This window comes from Onychostruthus taczanowskii, unplaced genomic scaffold, assembly GCF_017590055.1.
Source record: "Onychostruthus taczanowskii isolate IOZ18803 unplaced genomic scaffold, ASM1759005v1 scaffold304, whole genome shotgun sequence".
NCBI classification, from domain to species: Eukaryota; Metazoa; Chordata; class Aves; order Passeriformes; family Passeridae; genus Onychostruthus; species Onychostruthus taczanowskii.
In genome coordinates this window covers 183,496-197,142 of record NW_024500395.1, presented here as the reverse complement: position 1 = coordinate 197,142, position 13,647 = coordinate 183,496, and the positions used below count along the sequence as shown (strand labels likewise).

The 13,647-nt window shown below is 62.2% G+C and overlaps 2 protein-coding genes across 2 annotated transcripts in view; both read right to left on the bottom strand.

The window, feature by feature from the left end:
- Window positions 1-1,784: 1,784 nt before the first annotated feature.
- Window positions 1,785-10,256, bottom strand: USF1 (upstream transcription factor 1). The gene is made up of 7 exons (XM_041409672.1): window positions 10,165-10,256; window positions 8,119-8,187; window positions 7,570-7,619; window positions 6,620-6,738; window positions 3,016-3,184; window positions 2,310-2,397; window positions 1,785-1,998 (listed from the first exon to the last, which is right to left on the bottom strand). The coding sequence occupies exons 1-7, from the start codon at window positions 10,221-10,223 to the stop codon at window positions 1,785-1,787; spliced, it is 768 nt and encodes a 255-aa protein (XP_041265606.1). The 5' UTR covers window positions 10,224-10,256.
- An 18-nt stretch (window positions 10,257-10,274) lies between these two features.
- ARHGAP30 (Rho GTPase activating protein 30) overlaps window positions 10,275-13,647 on the bottom strand; it is an 18,796-nt gene continuing 15,423 nt past the window's right edge. Inside the window, exons 13-15 of the mRNA XM_041409671.1 lie at window positions 12,655-13,078; window positions 11,549-12,366; window positions 10,275-10,544 (exon numbers count right to left, since the gene is read on the bottom strand). Coding sequence (XP_041265605.1) covers window positions 10,275-10,544; window positions 11,549-12,366; window positions 12,655-13,078 — 1,512 coding nt within the window. The remainder of the gene's footprint in view (window positions 10,545-11,548; window positions 12,367-12,654; window positions 13,079-13,647) is intronic.

Sequence of the window (13,647 nt, the reverse complement as noted above, 5' to 3'; positions counted from 1 at the left end):
CCCGAAATGTCACCCTGAACCCCAAAATATACTTTGGGGGGGTCAGGCACCCCAAAACAGCCCCCAGACACCCCGAAATATCCCCCAGTGGCCCTAAAGTATCCTCCTGCACCCCAAAATATCCCCCAGGGTACTCCCAGTGCTCCCAGTATCCCAAACCAGCAGGTTCTTGTTCTTCAGCTCCTCCACTGGATTTTGGGCTGTCCCGAGGTGGTTTGGGGGGTTCAGACACCCCAAAATATCGCCCAGAGCCCCAAAATACCACCCAGTCCCCATCCCAGTGCTCCCAGTCCATCCAATCCCATTCCCAGTCCATCCCAGTCCCTCCCAGTGCTCCCAGTCTGACCTGCTGGCGCAGCACCTCGTTGTCCATCTGCAGCTGGTCCAGCCCTGATCCCACTGATCCCAATGACCCCAATCCCACCCCAATGACCCCAATCCCATCCCAGCCCCATTCCCATGACTCCAGTCCCATTCCCAGCCCCATTCCCCTCCCAGTCTCACCTGCTGGCGCAGCACTTCATTGTCCATCTGCAGCTGGTCCAGCCCTGATCCCACTGATCCCAATGACCCCAGTCCCATCCCATGACCCCAATCCCATTCCCATGACCCCAATCCCATCCCAGCCCCATTCCCAGTTTCCCCCAGTCCATCCCAGTCCCTCCCAGCGCTCCCAGTCTCACCTGCTGGCGCAGCACCTCGTTGTCCATCTGCAGCTGGTCCAGCCCTGATCCCACTGATCCCAATGACCCCAGTCCCATCCCAATGACCCCAATCCCATTCCCAGTCCATCCAAACCCCATTCCCAGCCCCATTCCCAGTCCCTCCCAGTGCTCCCAGTCTGACCTGCTGGCGCAGCACCTCGTTGTCCATCTGCAGCTGCTCCAGGCCCATCGACCCCATCGATCCCAATGACCCCAATGCCATCCCAGTCACCCCAATCCCACCCCAATGACCCCAATGGGAATGGGAACGGGGAATGGGAACAGGATTCCCAGTGGGAATGGGAATGGGGAATGGGGCCACTGGGAATTCGGGTGGCCCACGGGAATCGGGGTGGTCCCCAGGATGACCCGTAGGATCAGGATGAGCCTTTGGGATAGGGATGGCCCCTCAGGAATGGGGGTGTCCCTTTGGGATTGGGGTGTCCCTTTGGGGCCGGGGTGCCCCTTTAGGATCAGGGTGTCCCTCAGGACTGGAGTGTCCCTTTGGGATCGGGGTGCCCCTTTGGGATTGGGGTGTCCTTTGGGATCGGGGTGTCCCTTTGGGATCGGGGTGTCCTTTGGGATCGGGGTGTCCCTTTGGGATCGGGGTGTCCTTTGGGATCGGGGTGTCCCTTTGGGATCGGGGTGTCCTTTGGGATCGGGGTGTCCCTTTGGGATCGGGGTGTCCTTTGGGATCGGGGTGTCCCTTTGGGATTGGGGTGTCCCTTTGGGGCCGGGGTGCCCCTTTAGGATCAGGGTGTCCCTCAGGACTGGAGTGTCCCTTTGGGATCGGGGTGTCCCTTTAGGAGCGGGGTGTCCCTCAGGGTGTCCCTTTAGGATCGGAGTGTGCCTTTAGGATCGGGGTGTCCCTTTGGGATTGGGGTGTCCCTTTAGGACCGGGGTGTCCCTTTGGGGTCGGGGTGTCCCTCAGGGTCAGGGTGTCCCTCAGGGCCGGGGTGTCCCTCAGGGCCGGGGTGTCCTTTAGGATCGAGGTGTCCCTTTGGGGTCGGGGTGCCCCTTTGGGATTGGGGTGTCCCTTTGGGATCGGGGTGTCCTTTAGGATCGGGGTGTCCTTTGGGGTCAGGGTGTCCCTTTGGGGTCGGGGTGCCCCTTTGGGGTCAGGGTGTCCCTTTGGGGTCGGGGTGCCCCTTTGGGATCGGGGCGTCCCTTTGGGGTCGGGGTGTCCCTCAGGGCCGGGGTGTCCCTCAGGGCCGGGGTCCCGGCTGTCCCGGTACCTTCGTTGTGCTGTGCCCGGCGCTTCTCGTCCCGCGTGGCTCGGGGAGCCTCCGACTTCCTGGGGAGGGGCACAGGTGGGCACAGGTGTGTTTGGGTGTGTCCAGGTGTGCCCCAGGTGTGACATGGGTGACTGAGTGTGTCCCCGTGTGACCTGGGCGTGCCCCAGGTGTGCCCAGATGTGTCTGGGTGTGCCCCAGGTGTGCCCAGGTGTGTCTGGGTGTGCCTGGGTGTGCCCAGGTGTGCCCCAGATGTGTCTGGGTGTGCCCCAGGCGTGCCCCAGATGTGTCTGGGTGTGCCTCAGGTGTGCCCAGGTGTGTCTGGGTGTGCCTGGGTGTGCCCAGTTGTGTCTGGGTGTGCCCAGGTACTCACGGGGAGTAGGGGTGTGCGCGGGGGGCGATGGAGCGCTGGGCCCCCCCCGGGAGCACCTCCTGTGGTGACATCATCACGAAAAACTGCCCTGGAGCCCAGAGCCACAGGTGAGAGCCCAAAACCCACAGGTGAGAGCCCAAAACCCACAGGTGAGAGCCCAACCCCACAGGGGAGAGCCCAAAACCCACAGGGGAGAGCCCAAAACCCACAGGTGAGAGCCCAACCCCACAGGTGAGAGCCCAACCCCACAGGTGAGAGCCCAACCCCACAGGTGAGAGCCCAAAACCCACAGGTGAAAGCTCACTATCACAGGTGAGATGCAAACACCCACAGGTGAGACCCCAAATGCATCCACCCAAGTGATCCCAAACCCACGCAGGTGCCCTCAAGCCCATCCAGGTGAGTCCCATCCCAACTTAGGTGACCCCAAACTGGCCCAGGTGACCCCAAATCCATCCAGGTGAGTCCCAACCCAACCCAGGTGCCCCCAAACCTACCCAGATGACCCCAAACCCTGTCCAGGTGCCCCCAAACCCATCCCAGATGCCCCCAAATTGACCCAGGTGACCCCCAAACCCAACCCAGGTGACCCCAAACCCCCCCCAGGTACGCCCAAAGTGACCCAGGTGAGCCCCAATTCAGTTCAGTGACCCCAAATCCAACCCAGGTGCCCCCAAACCCATCCAGGTGACCCAAACCCACCCACGGACTGGGCAAGGCACAGGCGGGGTGGGGACAGTGGGTGTGGCAGTGGGCGTGGCCAGGTGACGCACCTGTGTCATGGACTGTGTGGCCGGGTAGCCGCTGATGGCGCTGGTGCCCTCGGTCTGCGCGTCCAGCTGCCCGTCAGCCACCTGGATCACCCGGTACATCACCTGGGGACAGGGGGGACATAGGTGTGACAGTGACCCCAAACCCCCGTGTCACCACCTGATCACCCGGTACATCACCTGGGGACGGGGGGGACACAGGTGTGACAGTGACCCCAAACCCCCGTGTCACCACCTGATCACCCGGTACATCACCTGGGGACAGGGGGGACACAGGTGTGACACAGAGACCCCCAGAGCCACCCCGTGTCACCACCTGATCACCCAGTACATCACCTGGGGACAGGTGTGACAGTGACCCCAAACCCCCGTGTCACCACCTGATCACCAGGTACATCACCTGGCACAGGTGGGACACAGGTGTGACAGTGACCCCAAACCCCCGTGTCACCACCTGATCACCAGGTACATCACCTGGCACAGGTGACACACCCACACAGGTGTGACAGTGACCCCAAACTCCTGTGTCACCACCTGATCACCAGGTACATCACCTGGCACAGGTGTGACACAGGTGTGACAATGACCCTAAACCCCCAGTGTCCCTCCAGGTGAGCTCCAAGTTGGGACAGGTGTCTGTCACCACCTGGAACATCACCTGCCACCTCACACAGGTGTGACAATGACCCCAAACCCCCAGTGTCCCTCCAGGTGAGCTCCAAGTTGGGACAGGTGTCTGTCACCACCTGGAACATCACCTGCCACCTCACACAGGTGTGACACAGAAACCTGCCCAGAGCCACAGTGTCCCCCAGGTGTCCCCAGGTGTGCCACACCTGCTCTTGGTGTGCAACCAAAGCCCCCCAATCCCCAGGTACCTCCCAGGTGTGCCCAGGTGTAGCTCAGGTGCCTCCCCAGGTATATCCAAGCCCCCCCAGGTGTACCCCACGTGTACCCAGGTGTACTCCAGGTGTGCCCAGGTGTATCCAAGCCCCCCCAGGTGTGCCCAGGTATATCCCAGGTGTTCCCAAGTGTGTCCCAGGTGTGCCCAGGTGTAGCCAAGGTGTACCCCAGGTGTGCCCAGGTGACCCCAGGGGTATCCAAGCCCCCCCAGGTGTACCCCAGGTGTACTCCAGGTGTACCCAGGTGTTCCCAGGTGTTCCCAGGTGTACTCCAGGTGTGCCCAGGTGTATCCAAGCCCCCCAGGTGTACCCAGGTGTTCCCAGGTGTACTCCAGGTGTTCCCAGGTGTTATCCAAGCCCCCCAGGTGTACCCAGGTGTACTCCAGGTGTGCCCAGGTGTATCCAAGCCCCCCAGGTGTGCCCAGGTGTACTCCAGGTGTGCCCAGCTATCCCCAGGTGTTCCCAGGTGTACTCCAGGTGTTCCCAGGTGTACCCAGGTGTACTCCAGGTGTACCCAGGTGTACCCCAGGTGTACTCCAGGTGTACCCAGGTGTACCCAGGTGTTCCCAGGTGTACCCAGGTGTACCCAGGTGTACTCCAGGTGTTCCCAGGTGTACTCCAAGTGTTCCCAGGTGTACCCAGGTGTACTCCAGGTGTACCCAGGTGTACCCAGGTGTTCCCAGGTGTACCCAGGTGTACCCAGGTGTACTCCAGGTGTTCCCAGGTGTACTCCAAGTGTTCCCAGGTGTACCCAGGTGTACTCCAGGTGTACCCAGGTGTACCCCAGGTGTACTCCAGGTGTACCCAGGTGTACCCAGGTGTTCCCAGGTGTACCCAGGTGTACCCAGGTGTACTCCAGGTGTTCCCAGGTGTACTCCAAGTGTTCCCAGGTGTACCCAGGTGTACTCCAGGTGTACCCAGGTGTACCCCAGGTGTACTCCAGGTGTACCCAGGTGTACCCAGGTGTTCCCAGGTGTACCCAGGTGTACCCAGGTGTACTCCAGGTGTTCCCAGGTGTACTCCAAGTGTTCCCAGGTGTACCCAGGTGTACTCCAGGTGTACCCAGGTGTACCCCAGGTGTACTCCAGGTGTACCCAGGTGTACCCAGGTGTTCCCAGGTGTACCCAGGTGTACCCAGGTGTACTCCAGGTGTTCCCAGGTGTACTCCAAGTGTTCCCAGGTGTACCCAGGTGTACTCCAGGTGTACCCAGGTGTACCCCAGGTGTACTCCAGGTGTACCCAGGTGTACCCAGGTGTTCCCAGGTGTACCCAGGTGTACCCAGGTGTACTCCAGGTGTTCCCAGGTGTACTCCAAGTGTTCCCAGGTGTACCCAGGTGTACTCCAGGTGTACCCAGGTGTACCCCAGGTGTACTCCAGGTGTACCCAGGTGTACCCAGGTGTTCCCAGGTGTACCCAGGTGTACCCAGGTGTACTCCAGGTGTTCCCAGGTGTACTCCAAGTGTTCCCAGGTGTACCCAGGTGTACTCCAGGTGTACCCAGGTGTACCCCAGGTGTACTCCAGGTGTACCCAGGTGTACCCAGGTGTTCCCAGGTGTACCCAGGTGTACCCAGGTGTACTCCAGGTGTTCCCAGGTGTACTCCAAGTGTTCCCAGGTGTACCCAGGTGTACTCCAGGTGTACCCAGGTGTACCCCAGGTGTACTCCAGGTGTACCCAGGTGTACCCAGGTGTTCCCAGGTGTACCCAGGTGTACCCAGGTGTACTCCAGGTGTTCCCAGGTGTACTCCAAGTGTTCCCAGGTGTACCCAGGTGTACTCCAGGTGTACCCAGGTGTACCCCCGGTACATCACCTGGCACAGGTGTGACACAGGTGTGACAGTGACCCTAAACCCCCAGTGTCCCTCCAGGTGAGCTCCAAGTTGGGACAGGTGTCTGTCACCACCTGGAACATCACCTGCCACCTCACACAGGTGTGACACAGAAACCTGCCCAGAGCCACAGTGTCCCCCAGGTGTCCCCAGGTGTGCCACACCTGCTCTTGGTGTGCAACCAAAGCCCCCCAATCCCCAGGTACCTCCCAGGTGTGCCCAGGTGTATCTCAGGTGCCTCCCCAGGTATATCCAAGCCCCCCCAGGTGTACTCCAGGTGTACCCCAGGTGTATTCCAGGTGTACCCCAGGTGTACCCAGGTGTATCCAAGCCCCCCCAGGTGTGCCCAGGTATATCCCAGGTGTTCCCAGGTGTGCCCAGGTGTGCCCAGGTATATCCCAGGTGTTCCCAGGTGTGCCCAGGTGTACCCCAGGGGTATCCAAGCCCCCCCAGGTGTACCCCAGGTGTACTCCAGGTGTACCCAGGTGTTCCCAGGTGTTCCCAGGTGTACCCCAGGGCTATCCAAGCCCCCCCCAGGTGTGCCCAGGTATATCCCAGGTGTTCCCAAGTGTATCCCAGGTGTAGCCCAGGTGTACTCCAGGTGTGCCCAGGTGTATCCAAGCCCCCCCAGGTGTGCCCAGGTGTACTCCAGGTGTATCCCAGGTGTCCAAGTGTTCCCAGGTGTACCCAGGTGTACTCCAGGTGTACTCCAGGTGTACCCAAGCCCCCCAGGTGTGCGCAGGTGTGCCCCAGGGGTACCCAGGTGGTCCCAAGCCCCCCAGGTGTGCCCAGGTGTGCCAGGACGGTACCTGCGTGCCGCCGCCCTCGGTCCTGAACACATACTTGACGCCGGGGTCGGGGAAGGTGGCGGCCGATTGGATGCTGGCGATGGCCACGCTCGTGGGGTCCTCGCCCGTGGCCACCGAGCCTGGGGGGACACGGCGTTGGGGGGCACCCAGACCGGGGGGCATGGCATTGGGGGCACCCAGACCGGGGGGGCACGGCATTGGGGGCACCCAAACTGGGGGGACACGGCGTTGGGGGCACCCAAACTGGGGGGACACGGCATTGGGGGCACCCAGACTGGGGGGGGGGGGGCCCCCAGACCGGGGGGCCCGGGGGGGGGGCACCCAGACCGGGGGGCACGGCATTGGGGGCACCCAAACCAGGGGGACATGGCATTGGGGGCACCCAAACTGGAGAGGGGCACCCAAACCGGGGGGTCACGGCGTTGGGGGGCACCCAAACTGGGGGGGGCACTCAAACTGGGGAGGGGGAACCCCAAACTGATGAGGGGAAACCCCAGCTGGGGAAGGGAACCCCAAACTGAGGGGGGACACGGGATTGGGGGGCACACACCCGAAACTGGGGAGGGGGCACGGCATGAGGGGCACCCCAAATTGGGGTGGGGAGTGACACAGGATTGGGGGGGACACAAAACCTCCCCAAATTCCCCCTAAAGACCCCAAAACCTCCCCAAATCCCACCCAAAAAACTCCAAAACCTCCCCAAATTCCCCCTAAAGACCCCAAAACCTCCCCAAATCCCACCCAAAAAACTCCAAAACCTCCCCAAATTCCCCCTAAAGACCGGATTGGGGGGGACACAAAAAACAAAACCTCCCCAAATTGCCCAAAAAAACTCCAAAACCTCCCCAAATTTCCCCCAAAGACCCCAAAACCTCCCCAAATCCCACCCAAATAAACTCCAAAACCTCTCCAAATCCCCCCCAAACCCCAATTTTGGGGTCCCCCCTCACCTTCCTGGATCTGCACCGTCCCCTCCTCGGTCTCAGCTGCTTTTTGCTGCCTGGTGGGGGGAACAAAACAGTGAGGGGGGTCCCTGAGCCCCCCAAAACACCCAAACTCCAAATCTGGGATCCCCCAAATCGCCCACCCCGTGTGTGTCCCCCCCATGGGGCAGTTTTGGGGGTCTTGAGGCCGTTTTGGGGTCCCAGATCAGATTTGAGGGGGGATCTTCAGGCAGTTCTGGGGGGATCCCAGATGAGATCTGGAGATCCTGGGGAAGTTTGAGGGAGTCCCAGGTCAAAGTTTTGGGGTCCTGGGTCACATTTGGGGGGGTCCCAGGTCATCATGGGGACTTCCCAGAGCAGGTGTTGGGGTTCCAGAGCAGGTTTTGGGGTCCCAGGTTAGATTTTGGGGTCCCAGGTGGGTTTTGGGGTCCCAGAGCAGGTTTTGGAGTCTCAGGTGGGTTTTGGGGTCCCAGGTGGGTTTTGGGGTCCCAGGTTAGATTTAGGGGTCCCAGGCGGGTTTTGGGGTCCCAGGTTAGATTTTGGGGTCCCACTCACCCCTTCATGGCTCGGCTCCCTCGGGCATCAGCGGGGCGGGAGCGGAGCAGCCTGACGGCCTTCAGAGCCCTGCGGGGACAGCAGGTCAGGGACATGGGGACAGGGACACGGGGACACGGGGACATGGGGACATAGGGACAGCAGAGTCAGAGGTCAGGGACACGGGGACATGGGGACACGGGGACAGCAGGGTCAGGGACACAGGGACATGGGGACACGGGGACGTGGGGACAGCGGGTCAGGGACATGGGGACAGCAGGGACAGCAGGGACAGCGGGGTCCGGGATACGGGGACACGGGGACAGTGGGATCAAGGACACAGGGACACGGGGACACAGGGACATGAGGACACAGGGACACGGGGATAGCGGGGCAGGGATACGGGGACATGGGGACACGGGGACAGCAGGGTCAGGGACACAGGGACATGGGGACACGGGGACAGCAGGGTCAGGGACACAGGGACATGGGGACAGAGGGGTCAGAGACATAGGGACAGGGGGACAGCAGGGTCGGGGACACCAGAACACAGGGACAGTGGGGTCAGCAGGGACAGCGGGGTCAGGGATACGGGGACACGGGGACAGTGGGATCAAGGACACAGGGACACGGGGACACAGGGACATGAGGACACAGGGACACGGGGATAGCGGGGCAGGGATACGGGGACATGGGGACACGGGGACACGGGGACAGCAGGGACAGCAGGGTCAGGGATACAGGGACATGGGGACACGGGGACAGCAGGGTCAGGGACACAGGGACATGGGGACAGAGGGGTCAGAGACATAGGGACAGGGGGACAGCAGGGTCGGGGACACCAGAACACAGGGACAGTGGGGTCAGGGACAGCAGGACACAGGGACATTGGGACACAAGGGACATCGGGGCGAGGTCAGGGATGTTGGGAGACAGGGACACACAGATCCGGGGATGGGGACAGGGACACGGGGACAGGGACATGGGGACAGGGACAGGGTCAGGACAGGGACAGGGGTGGGGACAGCACAGGGACACAGGAATACAAGGATGGGGACAGGACAGGGATGGGGACAGGGACAGGGACATGGGGACACGCACACAGTGACAAGGGGGTCAGGGATGGGGATACAGGCTCAGGGACAGGGACATGGGGACAGGGACAAGGGATGGGGACAGGGACACAGAGGAGTCAGGGACAGGGACACAGGGATGGGGACAGGGACAAGGGATGGGGACATGGGGACAGGGACAAGGGATGGGGACATGGGGACAGGGACAAGGGATGGTGACAGGGGAGTCAGGGATAGGGACACAGGGACGAGGACAGGGACACAGGGACAGGACACCAGCCATCCTGACCAGACACTGGCCACCACCATGGGACACCGGCCACCACAGCAGGACAGTGACCACTGTGACAAGCCACCAGCCACCACGGGACAGCGGCCACCATGACGGGACACTGGTGACCACCATGGGACAGTGGCCACCATGACGGGACAGTGGCCACTGTGACCAGCCACCAGCGAGGGCCACCACAAGTGACCAGAGGCCACCACCTGTGGCCACAGCCACACCTCCAGGTGTCCCCTCACTGCCACCCCAGCGTGTCCCCAAAGCCACACACTTGTCCCCAAAGCCACCAGCCCTGCAGGGTGGCGCTCTGGGGTGGCACCGTAACCTCCGTAACCTCCGTAACCTCCCCCCTCAGTGTCCCCAGTGTCACCCCCCGAGAGGTGGCAGTGACACACCGGCCACCCCGGGGGAGGGGGGCTGTCCCTTGTCACCTCCCCCGGGAGGTGACAAGTTGGGGGTCACTGAGGAGGGGTGACAGATGGGGGACATGGATGAGGGGGTGACAGTGACAATGACACACTGGGAGGGACAAGAACCGGGGGGGACACGATGGGGGGGTGACAGTGACAGGGAGGGACACAAGGGGGGGGTGCTGACAAAACCGGAGGGTGGTGTCAGTGACAGAGTTGGGGGGGGTGACCCGGGATCGCGGTGCCGCCGTTACCGGCGGGGTTCGTCCCCCGGGGCCGCCCGGGCCCCCCCCGGTACCTCTCGGCCTCGGGCCCTGCGCGCCTTCGGCCCCTTGTCTCGCCATGGGCCCCGCACATGCGCACGGCGCCGCCGCGCCGCCATCTTGGGCGCGGGCGGAAGTTCCCCCCTCACGCGGCCCCGGCCCGGCTTCGCGCCGCCATCTTGGGCCGGGGCGCCGCGCCGCGCCGTTCCGCGCCGCCATCTTGGCGCCGGGCAGGGCCGCCCTCACGGCCCGGCGCCATCTTAGCGCGCGGCGCAGCGCGCGGCGCCATCTTAGACGGCGAAGGCGCGCGGCGCTTCCGCCGCCCCGCCGCCATCTTGGGTGAGGGCGGCGCCATGTTGGAAGAGGGCGGCGCTCGGTGAGGGTCGCGGTGGGGGCGTGGGGACAGGGCCGGGCGCTGCCCAGGGTGAGGGACCCCCGCCCGGCTCGCCGGTACCGGAGGGGTTTGGGGGATGCACCCGGAGGGCCCCGGCCGCCCCCGTGGTGAGGCCGCTGTGGGCGCCGCCATGTTGAGGCAAAGATGGCGGCGGTGTAAACAAAGGCCGGGCTTTGTGGGCGGCCTTGTGTCGCCTCAGTGTCCCCTCGGTGTCCTCCTGTCCCCGTGGGGCTGTGTCCTCGTGTTCCTGTGTGTCTGTGTGCCCAGGTGCCCACAGCCACGTGTTCTCCTGTCCCCGTGTCCCCATGGCCTCAGTGTCCCCAAATGACCTCAGGTCCCCGTATCCCAGTGTCCCCAAATGTCCCCAAATGACCTCGTGTCCCAATGTCTCCAAATGTCCCCGTCCCCATATCCCAATGTCCCAAAGTCAATGTTTCAATGTCCCCATATCTCTGTGTCCCCATGTCCCCTGCCCCCAAAGTTTCTAAATTTAAAAAGAAATTTTATTTTAAAAATTTAAAATAATAATAGTAGAAATAAAACAATAAAAAATAATTTAAAATAAATATTTAAAAAATTTAAAATTAAAATAACGTAGAAAAATTAAATTAATATTTAAAACATAAAATTAAATTTAAATTATAAAATAAAATAAAATAAAATAAAATAAAATCTATAAATAAACACCAACAACCCACCAGCATCTCTGACGCTGCAATTCTCACCTTGGTATTTTTATTATTATCATTTCACTCTCATTTTATCATTATTTATTTGCACTCTGCTCTGGGGGGGCCCTGCCCACGCTCAGCGCTCACCCCCCCCCAGGGCTGCCAGGGGGTCCCGGGGGGTCCTGGGGGGGTCCCGGGGGGATTTGAGGGCGTCCCAGGGTGATTTGGGGGGGTCCAAAGGGGATTTGGGGAGGTCCCAGGGGATCCCAGAGGGATCTGGGGGGGTCCCGGGGGGATCTGGGGGAGTCCCGGGGGTCCCGGGAGGGCGCGGGCAAAGTGGGGTTTGGGGGGCACCACGGGCACGGCCCGGGCCAGCAGCACCCGCCCCCCCAAAATGGGGAGGGGGCGGCGGGAGCTGCGCGAGGGGGCCGGGAGCGGCCCCAGGGATTTGGGGCGCCCGTCCCGGATCGGATTTGGGGGTCCCGGGGGGTCCTGGGATTCGGGGGGCTCAGCCAGCAGCGGGCCCAGGGATTTGGGGCGCCCGTCCCAGATCGGATTTGGGGGTCCCGGGGGGTCCTGGCATTTGGGGGATTCATCCCAGATCGGCTCCAGGGGTCTGGGGGTGTCCCAGAATTCGGGGGGCTCAGCCAGGATCGGCTTCAGGGATTTGGGGGGCTCATCCTGGATCAGCCCGGGGGGTTTGGGGCTCTCCGGGGATTTGGGGGGCTCTGAGATTCTGGGGGGCTCGTCCTGGATCAGCTCCAGGGGTCTGGGGAGCTCATCCCAAATCGGCTCCAGGAATTTTGGGGGCTCCAGGGGTCCAGGGAGCTGCAGGGATTTGGGGGGATCTGCGTGGATCAGCTCCGGGATTTTGGGGGACTCATCCCGGGTCAGCTCCGGGATTTTGGGGGGCTCATCCTGGATCAACTTTGGGGACCCATCCTGGATCAGCTCCGGGATTTTGGGGAGCTCATCCCGGGTCAGCTCCGGGATTTTGGGGGGCTCATCCTGGATCAACTTTGGGGACCCATCCTGGATCAGCTCCGAGGGCCTGGGGGTCTCCAGGTTTTTGGGGGGCTCATCCTGGGTCAGCTCCAGGTTTTTGGGGGCACCTCCAGGGGTCGGGGCAGGGGGAGAGGTCGGGGGGGTCCCGGGGGTGCCATCGGCCCCTTCTGGGACCACCCCGGGAGCAGAGCCCGGGGCTGGGGGCTCGGGGGGCTCCCGGGGGGGCTCTGCCAGGGGCAGGGCTGGAGGAGACCCCACTAAATCCCGGGGATCCCCCTCCCCTGGGGTGAGGGGCTGGGACCCAGCTCCGTCCCCTCCCCCATTCCCAGCAGGACCCCCGAGCCCTCCTCCCTCACCCCACACCCCCGTCCTGGGGCTGGGGTCTCCCTCTGCAGCCCCCTCCCCTCCACCCCCTTCCCCAGGGGGGTCCCGGGGGGGGTCCCCCAATCCTGGACCGTTCTTTTCCAGGGGTGTTTGGGCCAGAATCTCTGGGATTTCTGGGGTCTCCAGGACTTTTGGGGTCTCTGGGATCTCCAGGACATTTGGGATTTCTGGGATCCCTTGGGTCTCTGGGATCTCCAGGGCCTCCAGGACTTTTGGGATTTTTGGGGCCTCTGGGATCTCCAGGATCTCCAGGACTTTTGGGGTCCCTGGGATCTCCGGGATCTCTGGGATCTCTGGGATCTCCAGGGCTGTCCCCTCTCCCGGGGGTCCCTCGGGGGTCCCCAGCGGGCTGAGCTCGTCGTGGGCGCTCAGGAAGATTTCGTCGGGGTCGGAGTCGGGGTCGGAGGCGCCGGGGGCCAGGAAGAACATGTCCTGCTCCGTGCACTCCTCGATGGACAGGTAACTGTCCGGCTGCTCCGCCCAGCGCTCACCTGGCTGGGGGGACACGGGTGGGACCCCCAGGCACGGCCAGGACCCCACGGGTGGGTGTCACTGTGTCCCCCTTGCTCATTCCATCCCATTGACCCCAATGATCCCAGTGATCCCATCCCATCGATCCAATTGATGCCAATGATCCCATTGATCCCATCCCATTGATCCCATTGATCCCAATGATCCCATTGATTCCATCCCATTGATTCCATTGATCCCATTGATCCCAATGATCCCACTGATCCCATCCCATTGATCCTATTAATCCCATCCTATTGGTCCCATTGATCCCATTGATCCCATCCCATCCCATTGATCCCACTGATCCCATCCCATTGATCCCACTGATCCCATCGATCCCACCCCAATCCCATCCCACTGATCCCATCCCATCCCATCCCACTGATCCCATCCCACCCCATCCAGTACTGTCCATCCCATCCTGTCCCATCCCATCCCATCCCATTGATCCCATCCCATTAATCCCACCCCAATTTCATTAATCCCATCCCAATTTCATTAATCCCATCCCAATCCCACTGATCCCATCCCAATCCCACCCCGCCCCCTCC

Bases quoted from the DNA above. Each gene is read 5' to 3' on its own strand.
- USF1 (XM_041409672.1), bottom strand. From the start codon at position 10,223: ATGTGCGGGGCCCATGGCGAGACAAGGGGCCGAAGGCGCGCAGGGCCC. The intron at 6,739-7,569 runs GTGAGGGGGGAC...GTGTCCCCCCAG, and splicing joins GACGGTGCAGATCCAGGAAG to GCTCGGTGGCCACGGGCGAG. The intron at 1,999-2,309 runs GTGAGTACCTGG...GCCCCTCCCCAG, and splicing joins CGCGCACACCCCTACTCCCC to GAAGTCGGAGGCTCCCCGAG.